At 36.0% G+C, this 23959-nt stretch overlaps 1 protein-coding gene across 4 annotated transcripts in view; it reads left to right on the forward strand.

Annotated features, from left to right (window-relative positions):
- Window positions 1–23959, forward strand: part of LOC148945761 (clathrin heavy chain 1-like) — a 47068-nt gene that overhangs the window by 13629 nt on the left and 9480 nt on the right. For 3 of the 4 annotated variants that reach the window (XM_089098472.1, XM_089098474.1, XM_089098473.1), the window contains 3 exons: window positions 1892–2359; window positions 2946–3211; window positions 10937–11171. In XM_089098472.1, the coding sequence (XP_088954598.1) occupies window positions 2291–2359; window positions 2946–3211; window positions 10937–11171 (570 nt within the window). In that variant the 5' untranslated portion in view covers window positions 1892–2290. The remainder of the gene's footprint in view (window positions 1–1891; window positions 2360–2945; window positions 3212–10936; window positions 11172–23959) is intronic. The other variant, XM_089098475.1, reaches the window with a different exon arrangement.

Here is a 23959-nt window from a genome sequence, read left to right on the forward strand (position 1 = left end):
GCTTTTACAACAAGACAATAAAATGTGTCATGAAATATGAAATAGGAAAATAAATAAATATGTTCTGGAATAAAGTTCGCAATAGATTGTTGTGAAGTACAGCTCTATTAGAAACGGAGTTGTTTTAATTGAAAACACAATTTTTTTGCTACTTAAGATCAAATCAATATAATTTTGACTACTGATTTGGGGCCAGTTCTAAAATCAGAGGGGGACTATAGCCCCAGCCAGCCTCTCCGAAATGACGCCGAGCGACCCGGTTCAATAGTAACCGAAACTCTAACAAACAGAATTTTGATACCAATAGATCCATCAAAAGAATCAGATTTTTAGGCTGATTTCAAATATACAAGTTTCATCAAGTTTAGTCTTACCCATCGAGCGTGCCTGAGAAAATTTCCTTATTTTCGAAAAAAGGGGGAAACACCCCCTTAAAAGTATATTAATGAAAATCACACCATCAGATTCAGCGTATCAGAGAACCCTACTGTAGAAGTTTCAAGCTCCTATCTGCAAAAAAGTGGAACTAAGAATCTCTTGCCAGAAGAAACATTTTTTCTTGCCAGAAGAAACATCACGGAAGTGTGTTCATTTGTTTTTTTTTGTTTTTTTTTCTCAGGGGTGATTGTATTGACCCAGTGGTCCTAGAGTACCGTTGGAGGGCTCATTTGAATGGAAATTAAAAGTTATTGTACCCTTTGTAAGTGACCGAAAAATAGAGGGCAACTAGGCCCCCTCCCATGCTCATTTTTTCACAAAGTCACCCGATCAAAATTTTGACAGAGCCATTTTATTCAGCTTGATCAAAAAATATAATAACTATGTCTTTGAGGATGACTTAATCCCCCACAGTCCACAGGGGAAGGTCTGCAAGTTATGAACTTTGCCCATGTTTATATATAGGCTAGTATTGGTTATTGGGAAGTGTGCAGAAGTTTTCAGGGGTGGATTTTTTCTTGTAGTGGGGGGTGAATGGGTTGGGGCTACGCGGAAGGATCTTTCCATGGGGGAAGGGACATCACTATGAAGGGGGTGCCGGATTTCCCAGCATTATTTTAAAAAAATGATCAGAAATTAAATAAAAACAAACAACAATTTTTTCAACTGAAAGCAAGGAGCAACATTAAAACTTAAAATGAACAGAAATTATTATGTATATGATTGGGTTCGCCCTCTAGTTAATACCTCGCTTTTTACGCTAAAGTTTTTCTTTTGTACTTTCATCAGAGCTATTTCTTTTTCCATCTTTTGTCATCTTTTTCCAACATCTTTGTAAGGAAAATAATCTTATTCTTCGCATATTTATTTGGAGGCCATTTCGCATACCCTGAAATGGCCTCCAAATAAAGTAGGAAGTAAAGAAAATTTGTTTTGACACATTTATAGCCTTTACTTACATTACTGTAACGACTTGTATCTTCTGTTTCAAAATGAGTACAGTAGGGGAGACCGGCCCACGGCCCGGCCCGGCCACCGGCCCACGTTCGCCACTTTTCTGGTTATTTATTTTTTGTAAACACAGTTTTTGACTTTAGATAATTCTGGTCTGACAAAAACTGTGTCTGACTAAGTGATGTGTCTGACAAAATAACTGCAATGCCTCAATCATCAGCACAACTTTACTTGCCGAAACATAATTATACACGCTATCTATCATGTTGCCTGTTTGAACGAACGAAGAACCTCATTGGCAGCTTTCAAGGTAGATCACTCTGTTGCCAAGTTTTAGCTCTCTGATTTTAGCGTTTGAGTTGCGCCGTGGCTCTTTTAGAGAACAATACGTTTATATCATGGTAAGAGTAAGAGTCTCATGGTCATCATACTAAGAGTGCTGTTCCATTGAACATTCATGCTGTTTGTGATAGATGGACTAAGATTACATGTCTTGCAGGTAGCTTCAAAGATATCATGGGGTTTAGAGGACACTTCCAGGATTCTAACCCTTCACCAGAGACGGAGCTTAATCTAGGTACTGAGTTCCCACTATCACTGTCAAGGTCTGGATTTTTTAATTCCGAGCTGAAATCATCATAATTGCTGCAGTCAGTGCATCCAGTTTCTTTAGTGCAGTCAGTGCATCCAGTTTCTTCGGAGAACAATCTGCTTTCCAAGATCAACCAATTGCTGCAAATTCAATTAAAACTCCTTTAGTTGCTCTAATGAAAAGACGGCTTTAATTTTGGATTGATTTTCACAAGGGCAAATCTTTTCTTCAGAATATGTAAGATCAGCGCTACTTGTTTGATGACAAGTATGAAAAATGCAACAAGAATAGCTAGACTGAGCTACGATGCTAATCGTAATCAAAACAAAGAAAATGAAGAAAATTGATCTAAGAAAAAGAGAAACAGCAAAAGTGGTAAGAAAAAACGGAACAGAAACAGTAGTTAAAAAACAGCTACCTGTTTTCTTTTTTTTTTTCATTTTTCTCCCAAAAACGGCAAGAAAAAAAACGAAATAGAAACGGTGCTGACCCCTACCCATACAGAACGAAGTCTTTCGTGTTAGGCAACATTTGTCAGTTTTTCAGTTGCTGTTTTATTCATTTAGAATTTTTCTGTTGCTAAATCTATACAGATAAGAATTTTTATTAAGCTTTTATAATAGTAAACCAATACAATATTGATTATTGTTGTGTAAAAGACAACCTTAATATTTCGGACACCGTATAGGGTAAAGGTGACTGGTATCGACGTATCTTTTTTTTATTATTATTAAGAACTCCAAGAACATGTCTTTGGCACACCTTTAAAATCAGCAATTTTGGAGAAAACATTTGAAGTTCAACTTTTATCTTGTCTGATACGCACATTAATAATTTCTGTGTATTTACTCAATGGAGAAACATCAAAGTCCTTTTATCTATATTTTTTGTTTTATATAGTGTACATTAACATTATTTCTTTCAAGTTTTAACTTAGTTTACTAATCGTATTCTTTTTCAGGTAAACCCGTCACGGCTGCCTGTTGTTGTTGGTTGCCTTCTAGATGTCGACTGCTCAGAAGATATAATCAAGAACCTTATTTTCGTTGTCCGTGGTCAGTTTTCCACTGATGAACTTGTTGCTGAAGTTGAGAAGCGCAACCGCGTGAAGCTTCTCTTACCATCGTTGGAGGCTCGTGTTCACGAAGGCTCTGTTGAGTCAGCGACTCATAATGCTCTAGCTAAGATCTACATCGATTGTAACAATAATCCAGAGAGGTTTTTGAAGTGAGTAAACTCTATTTTGTTAATCATGGTAAGTAGTGACACCTTCGTAAAAATGGTAAAAAAGCTTACCATGGTAAAAATGGTAAAAAAAAGCTTAAAAGATTAATTAATGAAAGCTTAAAAATATTAAATATTAAAAATATTAAAAAATATAAAAAAGCTTAAAAATTGCTGAAGTTGAGAAGCACAACCGCATGAAGCTTCTCTTACCACGGTTGGAGGCTCGTGTTCACGAAGGCCCTGTTAAACCAGCGACTCATAATGCTCTAGCTAAGATTTATATTGATTGTAACAATAATCCGAAAAGATTTTTGATGTGAGTAAACTCTATTTTGTTAATCATGGTAAGTAGTGGCATCTTCGTAAAATGGTGAAATGACGCAACTACTTTCGATCAATGGTATAACTTGCGGCAATTCAGCCCGGAGTGAGTGCTAAATTATTTGTCGGTTAATGTTAGACTAAGCACTGTTTTGGCTTAATAAGAACTTTGGGGGTGACAAATTTATCATTTTGTGGATATTGAAGGCTATAGTACTGAGGTGTATGCAAATTATTTTCCAGTTCCTTTTTTCAATGTTAAACAAGAAGCATAACTAAGGCAAATGTTGCCCCGAAATCAGTCTTAAAAAAATCAGTCCCTCCGTCATCCCAATATAATGTGAACCGAGTCTTTTGTTTTATTCCCCTTGTGGACTGTGATAAAACCTATTTTTGGAGTAAGGTGCATATCAAGGACATGGTGTTCGCCAGGTCCTAACTTTTGAGGACACGTCCTTGTTTTTAAGTCATAGTTTTTCAAGGGTTGAATAATCTCTTGTAAAGGACTGTTCAAGAGCGGAATTTCGTCAGCTGTGACTAAAAAGTCTTACGATGACATTTTTTTTGGAAAGCTTGGATTTAGGATCTTTTCTTAAACTTTTTTCGCATGCTGACCAAAGGTCTGCGTTGCGCAGGTACCGATCTCCTGATTCAATGCCTTCGGCCGGGAGTGCAATGCGTGGAGGGGGGCAACCCACCCGCCGGGGGGGGGATTTAGCATCCCAACTTCTCAAATATATCGATTAGTTCTCTGCTTCCTTTCTATCTTATTGGGCTCCTGAGATATTTAGATGTTTTATATTTTCTAAACTATGTTACATCCTTTATTATCCTTCACAAAAACATTCTGAATTTTGACTTTTTTCTATTGAAAAAATCTGCGCAATTATTTTCAGTATCTTACACACAAAAAAATTAAAATATGGACCTTTTTTTTATTAAAAAAAAAATATATATATGTATATATATATATACCTTCATACCATTTTTTTATGATCTATTTTTTATATTATTATTTTTATAAAGTTAGTGTGCATACTTATTTGTTTTATAAAATTGTAAGATATATCATTTCTTCTGGAATTTTTTCAATACCATATCTTGGGCGTTTAAAAATATGTTTTGCGTAAATGCGTCATAATAACAGTCAGCGAACTTGAAACTTACTTTTAGTTGTCCACTTTTAGTTGTCATACTTTTGTGATGTAACCTATTACCGCTTAAATTAGTTTAGTCGGATTGTGCTGTTTCAACTGTGGTCTAAAATGTGTCGCATATTTCTCAGCGTAATTTATTGGAATACTAAATTTGCTACGAGTTTCAGCACTTTTAATTTTGATTCACTTCAGTGGGAGCTTCCAAAAAGGCTACATATATAAGTTGATCAATTCCCGGAGAATAAATAAAAATTGTCTCTAGTATCAAGTTTTGTCTACCACATTATGTAGTCTGCAACCCTTTGGCTTGGAAGCTTAGGTGGCTCGCACCTCAGCCCAATTCTTTCCCTCGGTTCCCTATGCCTATCGTTATTATTGGATCTCTTTATAATTGTAATTGTTTTAAAAATAACATTTTATCGTTCAGACTAATTTATATAATAGTTACCATTCCTGAATTCGTTAGAAATGAATTTTTTTTTCTCGCTGACTCGTTTTTTTTGTTTTTTTTTATACGCGTTATTTTAATGCGCGTTTTCTAATTTTTAATTACTATTGGCTATGGTTAGTCCTTAACTAGTTTGGGTCCTTAACTAGTTTGGCTTCTTAACTAGTAGTCCTTAACTAGGTTGCTACCGTTGCAACCATCATGAATAATTGGAGGCATGAAGAAGTTTTGTCACTTTATCATTTGTGTAGTCCCTACATGTATAGCTCTTCCTGGATAGACTTGCAAAATGTTTGCAGAAGTAAAACGTTTTATGTTCTTGAAATAATTTACTTAAATTTGGTCACTTTTTTCTGTCCGTGCATCCTGCCAAAATGCACAATGTTAAGGGTGGAAGAGATTGAAAGTACAATGGTTGAAGATATAAGATATCGGTGATGCGGAAACATCCAAAAATTTTAAGGAAGATATTCTCAAACAAAATATAATTTTCGGGAACATGTTGCAACCATGATGCAACATGAACATGTTGCATTCGGAAACTGTTGCAACCATAATGAATAATTGGAGACATGAAGTTTTGTCACCATATCATTTGTATAGTTCCTGTACGTTTGACTTCCTGGATGTTGCTGGAGGTTGCAGCTACTGTTGCAACCATGATGAATAATTGGAGGCATTAAGAAGTTTCGTCACCTTATCATTTGTGTAGTTCCTACACGTATAACTTCCTGGATGTTGCTGGAGGTTGCAGCTACCGTTGCAACCATGATGAATAATTGGAGGCATTAAGAAGTTTCGTCACCATATCATTTGAGTAGTTCCTACACGTATAACTTCCTGGATGTTGCTGGAGGTTGCAGCTACCGTTGCAACCATGATGAATAATTGGAGGCATTCAGAAGTTTCGTCACCTTATCATTTGTGTAGTTCCTACACGTATAACTTCCTGGATGTTGCTGGAGGTCGCAGCTACCGTTGCAAGCATGATGAATAATTGGAGGCATGAAGAAGTTTTGTAACCATATCATTTGTGTAGTTCCTACACGTATAACTTCCTGGATGTTGCTGGAGGTTGCAGCTACCGTTACAACCATGATGAATAATTGGAGGCATTAAGAAGTTTTTAACCATATCATTTGTGTAGTTCCTACACGGATAACTTCCTGGATGTTGCTGGAGGTTGCAGCTACCGTTGCAACCATGATGAATAATTGGAGGCTTAAGAAGTTTTGTCACCATATCATTTGTGTAGTTCCTACACGTATAATTTCCTGGATGTTGCTGGAGGTTGCAGCTACCGTTGCAACCATGATGAATAATTGGAGGCATTAAGAAGTTTTGTCACCATATCATTTGAGTAGATCCTACACGTATAACTTCCTGGATGTTGCTGGAGGTTGCAGCTACCGTTGCAACCATGATGAATAATTGGAGGCATTAAGAAGTTTTGTCACCTTATCATTTGTGTAGTTCCTACACGTATAACTTCCTGGATGTTGCTGGAGGTTGCAGCTACCGTTGCAACCATGATGAATAATTGGAGGCATTAAGAAGTTTTGTAACCATATCATTTGTGTAGTTCCTACACGTATAACTTCCTGGATGTTGCTGGAGGTTGTAGCTACCGTTGCAACCATGATGAATAATTGGAGGCATTAAGAAGTTTTGTCACCATATCATTTGTGTAGTTCCTACACGCATAACTTCCTGGATGTTGCTGGAGGTTGCAGCTACCGTTGCAACCATGATGAATAATTGGAGGCATTAAGAACTTTTGTCACCTTATCATTTGTGTAGTTCCTACATGTATAACTTCCTGGATGTTGCTGGAGGTTGCAGCTACCGTTGCAACCATGATGAATAATTGGAGGCATTAAGAAGTTTTGTAACCATATCATTTGTGTAGTTCCTACACGTATAACTTCCTGTAGGTTGTAGCTACCGTTGCAACCATGATGAATAATTGGAGGCATTAAGAAGTTTTGTAACCATATCATTTGTGTAGTTCCTACACGTATAACTTCCTGGAGGTTGCAGCTACCGTTGCAACCATGATGAATAATAAGAGGCATTCAGAAGTTTTGTCACCTTATCATTTGTGTAGTTCCTACACGTATAACTTCCTGGATGTTGCTGGAGGTTGCAGCTACCGTTGCAACCATGATGAATAATTGGAGGCATTAAGAAGTTTTGTCACCTTATCATTTGAGTAGTTCCTACACGTATAACTTCCTGGATGTTGCTGGAGGTTGCAGCTACCGTTGCAACCATGATGAATAATTGGAGGCATTAAGAAGTTTTGTCACCATATCATTTGTGTAGTTCCTACACGTATAACTTCCTGGAGGTTGCAGCTACCGTTGCAACCATGATGAATAATTGGAGGCATTAAGAAGTTTTGTCACCCTATCGTTTGTGTAGTTCCTTCACGTATAACTTCCTGGATGTTGCTGGAGGTTGCAGCTACCGTTGCAACCATGATGAATAATTGGAGGCATTAAGAAGTTTTGTCACCATATCATTTGTGTAGTTCATACACGTATAACTTCCTGGATATTGCTGGAGGTTGCAGATACCGTTGCAACCATGATGAATAATTGGAGGCCTTAAGAAGTTTTGTAACCATATCATTTGTGTAGTTCCTACACGTATAACTTCCTGGATGTTGCTGGAGGTTGCAGCTACCGTTGCAACCATGATGAATAATTGGAGGCATTAAGAAGTTTTGTAACCATATCATTTGTGTAGTTCCTACACGTATAACTTCCTGGATGTTGCTGGAGGTTGCAGCTACCGTTGCAACCATGATGAATAATTGGAGGCATTAAGAAGTTTTGTCACCATATCATTTGAGTAGTTCCTACACGTATAACTTCCTGGATGTTGCTGGAGGTTGCAGCTACCGTTGCAACCATGATGAATAATTGGAGGCATTAAGAAGTATTGTAACCATATCATTAGTGCAGTTCCTACACGTATAACTTCCTGGATGTTGCTGGAGGTTGCAGCTACCGTTGCAACCATGATGAATAATTGGAGGCATTAAGAAGTTTTGTCACCATATCATTTGTGTAGTTCCTACACGTATAACTTCCTGGAGGTTGCAGCTACCGTTGCAACCATGATGAATAATTGGAGGCATTCAGAAGTTTTGTCACCTTATCATTTGTGTAGTTCCTACACGTATAACTTCCTGGATGTTGCTGGAGGTTGCAGCTACCGTTGCAACCATGATGAATAATTGGAGGCATTAAGAAGTTTTGTCACCATATCATTTGTGTAGTTCCTACACGTATAACTTCCTGGATGTTGCTGTAGGTTGCAGCTACCGTTGCAACCATGATGAATAATTGGAGGCATTAAGAAGTTTTGTCACCATATCATTTGTGTAGTTCCTACACGTATAACTTCCTGGATGTTGCTGGAGGTTGCAGCTACCGTTGCAACCATGATGAATAATTGGAGGCATTAAGAAGTTTTGTAACCATATCATTTGTGTAGTTCCTACACGTATAATTTTCTGGATGTTGCAGCTACCGTTGCAACCATGATGAATAGTTGGAGGCATTAAGAAGTTTTGTCACCATATCATTTGTGTAGTTCCTACACGCATAACTTCCTGGATGTTGCTGGAGGTTGCAGCTACCGTTGCAACCATGATGAATAATTGGAGGCATTAAGAGGTTTTGTCACCTTATCATTTGTGTAGTTCCTACACTTATAACTTCCTGGATGTTGCTGGAGGTTGCAGCTACCGCTGCAACCATGATGAATAATTGGAGGCATTAAGAAGTTTTGTAACCATATCATTTGTGTAGTTCCTACACGTATAACTTCCTGGAGGATGCAGCTACCGTTGCAACCATGATGAATAATTGGAGGCATTAAGAAGTTTTGTCACCTTATCATTTGTGTAGTTCCTACATGTATAACTTCCTGGATAGACGTGCAAAAATGTTTGCAGAAGTAAAAAGTTTTTATGTTTTCTAAATAATTTACTTAAATTTTGGTCTCTTTTTGTCTGTCTGTGCATCCTGCCAAAATGCGCAATGTTAAGGGTGCAAGAGATTGAAAGTACAATGGTTGAAGATATAAGATATCGGTGATGCGGAAACATCCAAAAATTTTAAGGAAGATATTCTCAAACAAAATATAATTTTCGGGAACATCATTGAACAAGGTTGAAAATTACTACCTCTTTGTGATAATTTCTTTTTTTTTCGCTGAATTTGGTGATTTCTTTGCCGTCATTTGTTCGTTCCTTTTCACAAATCTTCCAACAACATATAATCCATCCAACAACATATGCGGAACAACATATGTACTCTCACTCAATCTCTTACTTAATATGTACTCTTACTCAATATGTACTCTCAATCGGTGATGCGGAAACATCCGAAAATTTTAAGGAAGATATTCTCAAACAAAATATAATTTTCGGGAATTTGGTGATTTCTTTGCCGTCATTTGTTCGTTCCTTTTCACAAATTATCCATCAACTTATCCATTTTTCTTCTTATTTGGTTATTTGGCGATGCATGATCTCCCTGCAATTGTTGGCCCTTTTGCAGCTGAAATCAAACTCCGGGTCGCGTATTACCAATCAGAGATCAATTCCCTGCTGCATCTAGCCTGGCAATTCCAAGCTGTTATTTCTCAAAACTTGTTTATGTCCTTGTGTTTTGATAGTAAGTTAGGTACTAAAGAAATGTTCTTTGAAGATCACAAGGTTTGTTATATTCTTGTCCTATTTCGGGTTTATAGTGGGTTGCGATGTCTAAACGGTATTCTTGACACACATCTACAAGGATAATAACCTTAAATATATTCGTAAGTATATTATGGAAAGAGCATCAAAATTGCTAATATTCACGTGGAATTTATTAAGGAGGTATATCCGTCTGTAGTGTGTGTATATTCTTCTCTTTTATGTAGAACTAGACCTCTTTCGTGTGGCACTAGGTCAATTTTGTGTGGCACTAGGTCTCTCTTTTGTGTTTTATCAGGTCTCTTTTTCTGGTTCGCGCCCGTTTTCTGATATGGCATTTTTTTTTATTTTAAAAAAGATGCAAATTCATTTTTTGTTTTGGTAATTGGTGCAACTATCTTTTTTGTATTCTGATTTTGATCCGAAATAGGCATATACTAAGAACATTGTAGTTTTTTAAATTGTTGAAAACAAAGGCTGAAGTAGTTTCAGAGCTCGGTCTGATTTGGTAGTGGATTTTCTGCTAAATTAACTTTTATGATGTGAGGTGTTTCGAGTTATAATTTCCATTTCTGTTTATTTGTGTTCATACGCGTGCTTGTCCCAAGTTAGATCTTTTCTTTTCCTTTCTTCTTTCGATTCTCATCGTATTTTGAATGCATATAGGGTTTAAACAAACTATTGTAATTATTTTTAGTTTGCGCTGAGTTCCGCAGAATAGCTTAAAACTTCCCATTTGGAAACATAACGTAATTGTTAATGATAAGATAAAATTTCAAAAAATGGAATATTCTTACTGAAAAATAGATGGCGGACTTCTTACCTCTACAAACACACATACGCTTAACGTCTGTATATTATGTTCCTACATATAATTACGCAATGTTTTCCGAGTAAATCGCTTGCAAGTAATTCGATTTGAGGAAAAAGTAAACGAAGTAATGACCGAAGTAATTTTGGAAAAGATAATAAGTTTTAACTACATCATTTTAGCTATTTATCTTATTCTTTGTTGTTTTTTTCGTATATTTTTATATGATGAATTTGTTGCTATTTTATTTACTTCTTTACTTTTTTTTGCAAAATAGAGAAAACCAGTTCTATGACAGTCATATTGTCGGCAAATATTGTGAGAAACGTGATCCACACTTGGCCTGCGTTGCATATGAGCGTGGGAAGTGCGACATGGAGCTGATCAATGTCTGTAATGAAAATTCCTTGTTCAAGTCAGAAGCGAGATACTTGGTAAAGCGCCGTGATCCTGAACTATGGGCTGAAGTTCTTCTGGAAAGCAACCCATATAGAAGACAGCTTATTGATCAGGTACTATATTTATTTCTCACATAATTGATAATGAATAGGGTGAATATATCATCGGGAACAGATTCTTTTAGCTCTCAGCGGTACTAGGACTGTAGCAGTGGTGGATCCAGGGGGGGGGGGGCGAGGTGACCCCCCCCCCTAGCGTAGTTCAGAGTAGTGTAATTTACTTAATTAACTCAAGTTTGCGTTAATTAAACTTACTCCTAACGCAAGTTTATTGGATCAACCTATTTTGCGCCATCCCCCCTAAAATATTTTTTATCGGATCAACCTGTTTTGCCCCCCCCCCCCCCCTCTAAAGAAAATCCTGGACCCGCTCCTGGACTGTAGTTCTTCGTATTGCTTTAGTTAAATAGCTATCGTAGTACTAAAAAAAGAACACTAATTTATGCTACTCTTACAATTACAAAGGAAATAGAAAATAAAAAAAAGGTCTATTGTTAAATATGCTTAAAAAATATGGCACGAAGGAATTTACGAATTTGTTCGTACGGCACTTAACAGGTTGTAGTTTATTGTGATGCCTAGTAGTTCCGCTGATCTGTACAGACGGTGGAAAAATAGATGGGTATTTCTAGTTTCCTATTAGTGTTTTCTCAAATTTTATTATTAAATCATGTCTTCGAGCGAGCGCTTAATCTCGAAGAGATACTTTTGAACTTGGAAGTGCTTAATATGTAGTAATGTAAGATGTAGTAGGATTAATATGTAGGATGTAGTAAAACATCAGTAGCAGTGACCGTCATGATGACGGTCAATGCATATGTGACTGAAACATCTGGTATTTTTTTTGTGAATTTCTGTCACTCTTTGTGAAACACTGTCTATTAAAAGGATTTTATCCCTATTTGAACTTTTATTTATTGTCATGGAAAGGCAGTGTGGTCTCCGAAATTATCTCTTTAACAATTTCCACGTCTTAACTTCATCTTGGAAAAAAAGTTCTACAGGGGTTCAAAATACAAGAGAGATCGGAAAGAATGAGTTTTTTAGACATTGTGGGAGCGAAGGAAGATTTATTTAGTAAGGAGGAGCTAGAAAGGAAAGGGAGGAGCTAAAAGGATTGACAAATTGTAAGGTCACAGGGGCTGGTAGCGTAATAAATGAGTTGATGGCTACCAAGTTACAAATAAGATACTGGAGCTTCATAGTGCTTTGAATAGATTGGGATGGAGGAGGAGCGTGCGTAGCTGTGTTAACCTCTAGCGGCTTGGTGCTGCGATGAGTTGTTAGTAGTAGTAGTAGTAGTTGTAGTAGTATGTGGTTGCCGAGTTGTCTTGGTAGGAATGACGAATGTGACGGTGAAATTCGGACTGAAGTTATTTCAGTCCGAAGTCCCCAATAAGTTTCCAAGGAAACCAGATGAAGCTGGTTCTGACCTTCATAAGAAGTTAAGGAAGAGCCAAAGATATTTTTACACCCTTTTTTTGAATATTCGTAATTTTATATTTCTGGTTTTTGGTAAGCAAGGACGGCAAATGAGAGACAAGCTTACTAATGGGTCGAACGTAACAACCACAAAATATTTCTTAAACTAATCGTAGAAATACTAATTCTTTTAATAAGAAAAGAAATTGTTACAGAAAGCTAGTAGATTTAATTGTTTTAGATGAATGAGAACAGAGCTTAAGGTCATTGTCTAAGTAAACGTCTAAGAGTATTAGGGGTATGAAGAAAACAACAATAAAAAACAGGAAGCTTCAGCAATATTTATTTTGCTAGTGCTGGGATGAGGAATTGAAAGCGTCTTAAAAGTATAAATATTGCTATATTATATATATATATATATATATATATATATATATATATATATATATATATATATATATATATATATATATATATATATATATATATATATATATATATATATATATATATATATATATATATATATATATATATATATATATATATATTTTTAAATAAAGTATAAGTGGCACTATTGAAACTTTGAAGAGCGGCAATACCACCATTAGCCATGGTAATTTCTCCCTGCTTTAAATTTGGCTTCAAGATAAATTGTAACGGTTATGCTGCTCGGGCGGCGTGGAGTGTTTCTAGCCGATTTTAAGAAACTTAAAGCTAATTTGTGAAATAAAATCTACTTGTCTTTCAACTGAAAGCCGGTTGAGGATGATGCTGGAGGGTCCACCATTTCACTTCATGCCTCGAAGCATACAAATCAGAGGGTGTTTTAGGAGAACAGAGCACTTGCCCCGGGCGCAGAAATTTTGGGAGCGCAAAATTTCAATATTATTAATAACAAAAATTCATTAAAATTGCAATAAATTATTAATTAGTTAATAACTTGAAAATAATTTTTCTAACAAATTAAAGTTTTGTTAAAGTTTGACCCAAAAAGTTTGTGGGATTCAAGTGGGGGCAATCAGGTTTTTTTTCCCCGGGCACAATAGAGGCCAGAGCTGCTGCTGATACAGATTAAAATAGATATATCAGTCCGCCTCACACTCGGAGGATTGAAATTACAATGTCTGAAGATATAAGAAACAAGCATGGACACTCTTCTGTTTTTCTGAAGAAACAGAAAAGAAATAAACAGGGCTTGAATGAAACAGAACAGAAACAGAACAGGTCGACAAAAAACAGAAGACCTGTTTCTGTTTATATTCTGTTTTTTGGTAAAAACCGAAAACCGCTTTTTTCGTTAAAAAAAAAACAGCTGCTTAAACAGCTGTTTTTCAAACATTTAAAGGTTAAAGAAGAAAAAAAAATTAATGACAAGTTTTGGTTTATTATCAGTACTATTGCAGCATTTTTCCGCCAAAAAGAAGTTTTTCAATAAAGGGGCGAAAAACTGTCTATGCCCACAACATCGCCATCCTTTTTTATGTTTATTTTCTTCCGTTTTCCCGTTATTTTTTTTTCCTAAAATACCCTTTTATGTTTGTACAGAATCTCCTCGAATTTCCTAGAAATGCATACTAGATACTTGAGACGTTTTGAAAATAAAATGATTTTGGTCGTCAAATTGCGCAGTCAGATCAAAGTCATTAGTGTTTAAGCAGTGGCCATAGTTGCTTTGGCGGGAGACAATCTCCCCCTCCAGACAATGCTTTCCACTTCCCCCGACCTGATGTTTCGAAGCCATCTGAAACAATGTATGAAAGAAGAAAAATGCACGGGAAAATGACACTTCTTACCGTCAAGTTATATATTTTCGTTGCCTTGCGGGTTAAAACAACTTCTTAAGAATAATTATTTCCTAGCCAATTTGTCTGAGAGACAAATCAAAAGGAAATTTATGGTTTAAGGGTACTTCGCATATTTTTGCGCCACTTTGCGCTAGAGAATAATTTTCTAGGCCCTCCACCGAATTCACTCTTAAGTAAATATGTAAAATGAAATTTCTGAAGTTCTGAATTTCAAAGAAACTTAGACCCTTTGCTACACAATACTTTCTTTAAGCATTCTCTTCTCTTAAATAGGTTTTCAAAGGGATGTAAATATAAGTACAATTGCTCTTTCTGATTACTTATTTCGAAAATATCTTTCGCTTTGCCGCAGAAAATACTTTTTCCAACCCATAAGCTTGTTTTATTATAGAAAGTGTTACTACTTCAAACTTTTGTTTTAAGAATACTAGTGGGCATGCTTTTGATTATTTAGGCACGTTTTCATGGTCCATTCCAAAGGAAAAGGGGTAGTGGCAACCTCAACTATCAGTGTTTGAGCAAGTGTAACCTGTCTTCGGATAGCCTGTGCTGCACCCTCGGTTTTGAAAGACTTACAGCTCCCCACTCTTATTCTCCATTACTCTCACCGCCCTCTTCCTTAGACACTCCATCAGTTTATTCAGATTCTTCAGCAAACATATCTTCATTTCCGGAGTTTTCAGAACAAGGGACAGAAAGACTGTCTGAATCATTTTCACCAGTTGGATCGACATCTTCGACTTCATCAAAGGATTCCAAGCAATCTTCTTCAGGGATGTCATAGGCTAAGCTTCGAGTGGACCAAAATCCAATAACGCATGCAAAAAATGAATGAAGACAATGTTAAAAACATGAAGTTCAGGATAGGGCTCATATACTACAGGATTCGGTGACATTGTTCCCAGAATCACTCACAACGCGGAACATCTTATCTGTCATTGAAAACTTGCTGATTGCAGCTTGGATTGCTGAAAGGATGTTAGTAGTTGTATGAGAATGCTCATTCCTCTTGAAATGTGAAAGATAGTGGTGCAACCTCTGCTCATTTTTCATCTTCATGTGGTAATTGGCAGTGATACCTATAAAGCCAGGTCTTTTTGCAGACAAGCAGTGAAAAGTCAAGATAGTCTGAGTGGCAGATCTTAAAGTAGCCTTCTGAACTTCTTTTTTTCTGGCAGCAAAACTTATATGACGTTGGACGGTTCCCCCAAATGGTGTTTTCAAGCCCCCTGTTTTTTTTTTTGTTGTTTTTTTTAAATAAGCTGTTTCATATCTGGTTTATCAAACACAGTAAGTAGCAATTTAAACAGCATTCAAACCTTAAACAGGGTTTTGCAGTAGGGCATCCGCAAACCAGCTTGTTTTGATCAATTGGAAATAAAGAACTCTAATAAAGACGTCTCTCTAATAAAGACGGAAATAAAGAACCGTATCTCTGCTCTTCTTATTCCAGATTTCTCTAATCAATTGCCCTCTGTGTCACTTGCTTTACTATCTGGAGCTTTCCCAAGGGAAGCAGCCTGACTTGATTTATTTTTTTAGTTGGTTTGGGTTTGTTATGTGCTGCACCAGACGCGTATACTTTATCTTTGTGCATATCAATTGTGTGCTTCCTTTTAAGATAGTATATAAATGTCATGACAAAGACTCCCTTAGCCTTTAGGGACGCTCATCAGAAGTTGCACTTAATACTTTCTTTGCTTCCTTTTTTCCGTAGGGTACCTAGAGAGATGTCTTGGAACATCCAAGTCGTCATCAGAAAATGACATCATGCTTGTCTTAAAACAAAGGTTGATTTTAGGATTTTTCACAAAATTAGAAGCACCTTCCAGTAGCCTACCATTTTGAAAGTTGCACCTCCAGCCAAATATCTGATCTTTTTCACCTCAGTGGCGTAATTGGGGGGAAAGGAGGCAATTTCCCCTTGAGCGGTTTTGTTTGCGCCTTGAGCCAAGAAAACCTGTCGGCAAATAAAAGCAAAATGACAGCTCCTAACTACGGTTTCCTAAAAACTTAGACAATTTGCACGACAATATTAATTTTTATGGGAATTTACTTGTCTATAATAGGTATTTAAAAGACAGATACAAGAAATAATATACTGCTTAGCTACAATTTTTTTTTAATTTATTGTGTTGCATGACAAAAATTACCGTCTTCATCCGAAGATTTGTTATCTTACAGAATGAGAAAAGTGTATCAGCATTTTATAATACTTTGGCCAGCTAGGCCAGAATCAGCTAGTTAGGCCGCTGTTTCAACTATAGGCTTTTACTCTAGTTAACTCTAGGCAGATTACTTCCGATGTAATGTAGGATACAGAGGCCCTACCAATAGATTCAGATTATACAGTAATAAGTGCATTGTTTGAATCCTGCTTCACCTAGACAGTATCTATGCAACTTTGTTGCTCAATTGACTGAATGATATACTCTAAAAAATAAGTTATTTTAGCGTAACAAAACTGCACCTTTACTGTTCTCCCACTTAAACACCTACCTACTCTCATCTGACTTCTAAGCCCTAATTTTGCCTAGCAGAGTGCCATCATTTTACTCACTTCTACTTTATTATTAACGCTCCAATTCCAAAAACTGTATGGGGCGTAACCACGCTTCTTCAAAATTTTATATTATGATTTAAAACACAATTTTGTAAGTTCAAAATTTCTTAATATCTCACTCTCAAATCAGTAAAGTAAAATCGAAAACAGAAGAAAAACAGTTAGAAAAAAACAGAAACAGGACAAAATAATTATTATAAAAACAGAAACAGAACAGAACATGTAAATAAAAACAGGTCATCTGTTTCTGTTCTGCTTCTGTTTTTTTTGTAAGAACAGAACAGAAACAGGTACTTTAAAAACAGAACAGAAACAGAAAACAGAAACAGTGCCCATGCTTGGTAAGAAATCGGTTATGCGGATATATTCCGCATATTCGACTGCAGTCTGTGTATATTCTTCTCTTTCGTGTGGTATTAGGTCTCTCTTTCATATGGTACTAAGTGTCTCTTTCATGTGGTGCTACCTGTGTCTTTCTTGTGGCACTACGTCTCTCTTTCGTGATTCGCACCCGTTTTCTTATTTTTTTAGTTTTTTTTTTAGTTTTTTAGCAGAAGCAAATTCATTTGTTATTTTGGTATTTGATGGTATTTGGTATTCTGACTTGGGCCCGAAATAGGTACATGTCAGGGTTTTTTTTGGGGGGGGGGGGAACAGATGTTGAAGTAGTTTCAGAGCTCGGTCTGATTTAGTAGCGGATTTTCGGCCAAATTGACTTTAATTAATGAGAGGTGTTTTTAGTTACAATTATTGTTTTCACACGTGTGCTTATCCCCAGTTAGATCTTTTCTTTTCTTTTTTTCATTTTCTCGGTATCGTATTTTGTGTGTATTAATTAAAACAACTTTTTCCACAAAATAAGTTTTGTAAAGAAATGTTAAGAACTTCATTAAACCAAAAATTAGCAAAAATAAAATAATCTACCAAGCGTGAAACTACCACAAATCAGTCGCGATAAATAAATGAAACCCAAAACGAAGAGAAATTGCAATAAATAACCGAGTCAAATTCAAAACGAGCAGAAATTAACATAAGTTGGGCTCAAAACCCCTTTGCCTTCCCAAGGCCAGAACATAATTTGCACTTTCCTGAAAAAAATACAAATGAATGTGCATTGTCAGTTTGATATACATATACTGATATTTAGTAATCAAAATCTTAATATTATTTGATTTATTGAAGTTATAAAAGTAAAAACATTTAAATTTTTTTCAGTAAAGTGCAAATTATGTTCTGGCCTTGGGAAGGCATATTTTGACTCGGTTATTTATTGTAATTTCTGTTCGTTTTGAGTTTTATTTATTTATCGATGTTGATTTGTGGTAGTTTCGCGCTTGGTAGATTATTTGATTTCATTTTTGCTCATTTTTTGTTTAATGGAGTTCTTCATTTTTCTTTGAAAAACTTATTTTGTGGAAAAAGTTTTTTTTAATTAATTACTATCAACAAACTATTCCAACTTTTGCCACACCAATCGAAGATGTAAGCACAGGTCCAGATCATTGTAAAATCGTAAGCCTTCTTTTTTATCTTAATTTTCAAAGTACTGAGATTTTAACACAGTTGTTTATTGTTCGACTCCCAGGAAAAGTTTCAATCATACAATCAAATCAATAAATTCATTCAAGGTGTTTTTTTTTCTTAGCTCTCAGCCAAATATTTCTTAATTTTCTTAATTCTTTTTAAACATAAAAATATTTCTATTTTCTTAGCTCTCAGCCAAAATAATACTCAGTAGTTTCTGTTGGTTTCCGGTTTTTGTCCCAATTTTACTTTAGTCTTGCTCATTTTAGGTTTTAAATATGACACTACGTTCTTATAATTTTTTTTTTTTTTAGAAAACCCTTTTTAATAAATTTTTCCTTTTTAAAAGACGTATTTTTTTATAAGTTAATTTTGGTAATTTTTGTAAAAATGTTTCATTGTTTCTGCATAAGAATTAAAATGTTGAAAAGTTATATAACTTTTGGGCAAAATCTGAATATTCAGTAAGAATTACCTTCCGTAATTTAGCGCAGAAATTTTTTAACAATATTTTCAGTATAAAATTTTAGGTACAGATTTGCTCCCATGAGTGGACGGAAGGGGGGGGGGGGGCAGAGGGGGGTAGTTGCCCCCCCCCCCAGAACTTCAAATTTAAACTAGATATGGTTGAAAAAGCAGTTGAAAAAGGTAGATGGTTAAAAAAGCAGTTAATAAAAGGTAGATGGTTGAAAAAGCTGGAAATAAACAGATGGAAAGACAGAATAAAAGTCAAACAAGAAGCAATTATCCATAATCAAACAGTTCGTGGTAACGAACTGTAAGTAAGGAGCGACCCGGCTCAATGGTAACCGAAACTCTAGAAAACGGGTTTTTGATACCAATAGATATATCAAAAGAATCAGATTTCAATGCTAATTTCAAATATATAACTTTCATCAAGTTTAGTGCTACCCATCAAAAGTTACGCGCCTGAGAAAATTTGGCTGATTTTCAAAAAAAGGGGAAAGACCCCTAAAAGTTATAGAACCTTAATGAAAATCACACCATCATATTCAGCGTATCAGAGAACCCTACTGTAGAGGTTTCAAGCTCCTATCTACAAAAATGTGGATTTTTGCATTTTTTGCCAGAAGAAAGATCACGGATGCGTGTTTATTTGTTTGTTTGTTTGTTTTTTTGTTTGTTTTTTGTTTTGTCCCAGGGGTGATCGTATCGACCCAGTGGTCCTAGAAGATCTTAGGAGGGCTCATTGGAACGGAAATTAAAAGTTCTAGTGCCCTTTTTAAGTGACCAAAAAAAATGGAGGGCAACTAGGCCCCCTCCCACGCTTATGTTTTTACCAAAGTCACCCGATCAAAATTTTGAGATAGCCATTTTGTTCAGCATGGTCGAAAATATGATAAATATGTCTTTTGGGATGACTTAATCCCCCGAAGTACCCAGAGGGAGGGCTAAAAGATATGAACTTTACCCAATGTTAACATATAGTATTGGTTATTCGGAAGTATACAGAAGTTTTCAGGAGGTTTTTTTTTCTGCTAGTGGGTGGTAAGGGGGGGGCGGGGGTTATGTTGGAGGATCTGTTCATGAAGGAAGTGTTCCTGGGGGCCGGGAAAGCGCCATGAAGGGGGCGCCGGACTTGCCAGCATTATTGATTGGTTATTGGGAAGTATACAACCATGTTCCGGAAGGATTTTTTCTGGCGGGGGGGCTAGAGGTGGGAGTTACTCTGGAGAATGTGGCCATGGAGGATGTTTCTGTGGGGCAAGGGACATTTCTATGAAGGGGGAGCCGGATTTCCAAGCATTATTTAAAAAACAATCAGAAATTAAATAAAAAAAAAACAAGTTTTTTCAACTGAAATGTTAGAAGGAATATTAGAACTTAAAACGAACAGAAATTATAACGTAGGTGAGGAGGTTCTCTTCCCAGTCCATACCTAGATCTTTAAGCTACAATTTTTTTTAGTGCTTTAAAAATAGCTCTCTATTCTAATTAAACGGCCTTTGTGATTCTGGGGTTTGTTAATCAATTTTTTTTTTTACTTTTAATTTAAATAGCGTGGTATTTACTAAGATCAGAACCCCCTCATATACATAATAACATATACGTAATAAAAAAAAAAAATAAAAAAGCAAGCGATACGGCTCAATAGTAATCGAAACTTTTAAAAACGGAATTTTGCCCCTACAAGAGAAAGAATTTTAATGAAAATCACACAGTCAGATTCAGCGTATCAGAAAACCCTATTACATAGGTTAAAGCTTATATCTGCAAAAATCTGCAACTTTGTATTTTTTGCCAGAAGAAAAATATACGAATATAAAAGTTAGTTACGTGAGTTAATTTGTAAAGACATCCATTTAGCGAAATAAAATTAAAATTTTTATGCAAATAAAAGCTGCATTAACTAAAAAACGATCAGAAATTAAATAAAAAAAACAAATTTTTTAAACTGAAAGTAAGGAGCGACATTAAAACTTAAAACGAACAGAAATTATTCCGTATATGAAAGGGGCTGTCCCCTCCTCAACGCCTCGCTCTTTACGCTAAAGTTTGACTCTGTCTCACAACTTTATTTTTTAAAACAATAAAAAACTTTAGCGTAAAGAGCGAGGCGTTGAGGAGGGACAGCCCCTTTCATATACGGAATAATTTCTGTTCGTTTTAAGTTTTAATGTCGCTCCTTACTTTCAGTTTAAAAAACTTGTTTTTTTTATTTAATATCGAGGAAAGATTTAGCTCTAATCCAAGAAGATTGATTAATGCTGAAGCTTATTGATGATTTATGATTTTTGGTGATTAGTTATTAATAAAGATTTCATAGGTATGATAGAACTTGCTGGCAATTTAAGGTTTTGTTAACTGCCAATATGACTTGAGCCCCCCACCCTTCATGAAAGAATCGGCTGCCCCCCCCTAGAGAAGGAGCTACGTACGCCCATGTATGCTCCCATACACTCAAAATTGAAGGTCTGTTTGCCCTCTTATCATTCCCTGAAAGATTTGAATCTATCCACTTATTCGATTTCCCACCCACGGGTCATTGCCTTTAAGGCCCTGAACCTCTCTTAAAAAAATAAAAATAAAAATTAGCCATAATGACTATCAAAAGTTTTTTAACAGCCTCTTAGAAAATTCAAATAGCCACATACATTGTGACTGCTTAGTGGATGAGCCTGAGACTTTCTATCCAAGGATCCTGGTTCAATCCTTAGTGTCGCAAGGAAGAGTCTCATATGGTTTGCTTTTAAATATTTTCTTTCTGTTTGAATCATTTTCTTATGTTTGGTTATATGCGGCTCAAAACAATTTAAGGTATGTAAATTCATAAAATCAAAGTTTTTTATCTCCCCTAGTTTAGCAATAAGGTGAGACAAGATTTTTTTTCTTCTTTAGTATGCTTGAAACTTGTATCTGAAGCTTGGATTAATGGAACCCTAGTTCACGAAAAAAGTGGAACCTAATACATAAAAAAAATTAGTTTGGTGGCATTGTCTCCCAAAAACTGATGCCCGAAAAAGGGGCCAATAAATTTCAAAACATGTTATACTGTTATCATTGTTGGATACATACTGTATATATATATGTTGTACTATCAATATACTGCTATGCTGTTTGGTTGTGTGGATTTTAGTTATCGGCTAAGGACTTTGATCTGCATACTATCATGAATTATATAGTACTAAATGCAATAATATCTCAAACGAAAGCAAATCCGGGGACACCAGGACTCTAAACACAAGCCCTCGAGGACATAAAATTGCAAGTTGAGCGCGCTAACCATTCGGTTGGGGCTACAGTTAAACATTTAGAAATTGGAGCCTAAAAGACATGGGCTTTGCGTTATAATATAGTGTTCAGTTGGGGGGGGGGGCGCTCAGAGTTCAGGGGTAATTTTTTCATCCCTAGTGTGAACACAATACCCATTCAAACGCTGATAACAACACCAGAACAGTTTATTATTAATTCCATTACATTAAGTTTACTTTTACTATGTATAAAAATTAAGATAGACCCCGGCACCGCGCCGGCGGATCGACCGAACGCCGCCAACGAGAGGCCCGGTCGACCGCCGCCGGCAGAGGTGGTGGCGTTCGGTCGACTTTAAATTAAATTTGCGGCAATTCTTTATTGCGTCAACCGCAAAGTCGGAGCTTTTCCTTCACGTGTGGTTTAGTATTTCGATTTGCCTAATTAGAAATCAAGCAGGGCTTGCACTATCCCCGAATTTTCGGGTATTTCCCCGAAAATCTATGCGTCACCCCCAAAAAAAATTTGGTTCCCCGAATCCCCAAAAATAACGCAATCACGGCGCCACCCCTAAGGATTTATCACGAGTGACTTTCCCTGCCAAATATTACTTTGCATACCATAAGTCTTCACTACTCTCTTGTTCGTTAATTTTCGTCTCTTTTGTTACTTTGCATAAAAACCAGATAGATGCAATATGCAATTGCAAATATTGCAATATACACAGTTCTTCATATGTGGACAAAAACAGTATCGTCTGTATGAAATGAGTTAAAATCATTTCGAATGCAGTTTCCCAATCGTTATTTCTTACATCATTCGGAACCAAGAATTTTAATTTCTAGTTGAATAAAATTATAGAACATAATCACTACTATACAGCTTCAGCCTTCAGTTGGATTTTGAAATTGACAGCTGGCAGATTGTTTCTAGAGCTTTTATGTTTGCAGTTTGTAAGTTTTCAGAATTTTTTTTTGTTTTGCTGTTTTTAGATAAGATTTTCGTAATGCTTAATACTCAACTGGTGAACACCTGATAGAAAGTACAATATTCTTTTTTAAAATTTTTACCCCCCCCCCCCCAAAAAAAAAAACCCTCTTCTATCGAGACAAAATTTAGCTATAGACTAAGCAATTTAGAAGGTTGGGGAATTAAAGATTGAAACGGAAGTTACCCCAAAAATATGATAAATAAATAAATTGTAAATTATTGCCTCTAGGGGGGGGATAGGGGGCTATCATTTTTAAAAACCTCATTTTTTTATTGAAAGCAGGGATGCCAAAAAGATAATTATTTTTTTTTCATTTAAAGTAGAGACAGAAGAAAATGATATCAAAGTCCCTGGGAAACCATTGAAATATGTTGATAGACCCAGGGCCCCCCATTGGGACTTGTTCATTGTCTTGGGTATTTTGCGAGGCTACTGGCCTAATTTGGTTTTTGTGTGTGGTCCCTTTTAATTAGATTCTTTGGATCATTGAATGCCACGGCGAATCTATGACTCAATTTTCCAATAATTTGAGGTATATCTTAATAATTTCGAAATTTTTGTGGTTGTCTTTGTACCCCTTTACTCATACCCTCAATTTTTTTTTTTTTAAATGAACACTAAGCTGTTTAACGTTATTTTGCGTGTTCGGTTGAAACATATAGTGACATAGTTAATTATTAAGTAAATTATTTTTCTAATGTAAAGCTGAGACGGTATCCTATCAAGGTGGTATCCAGAGGGGGGGGGGCGGGCGGTAGGGAGGTATTACATTTAAATGCTAATATCTAGAATTTTTTTTATTGAAAGCAGGGATGCCAAC

This window comes from Artemia sp. Qi Xiang Cuo, chromosome 12 (genome assembly GCF_049724085.1).
Source record: "Artemia sp. Qi Xiang Cuo chromosome 12, ASM4972408v1, whole genome shotgun sequence".
In the NCBI taxonomy this organism is placed as follows: Eukaryota; Metazoa; Arthropoda; class Branchiopoda; order Anostraca; family Artemiidae; genus Artemia; species Artemia sp. Qi Xiang Cuo.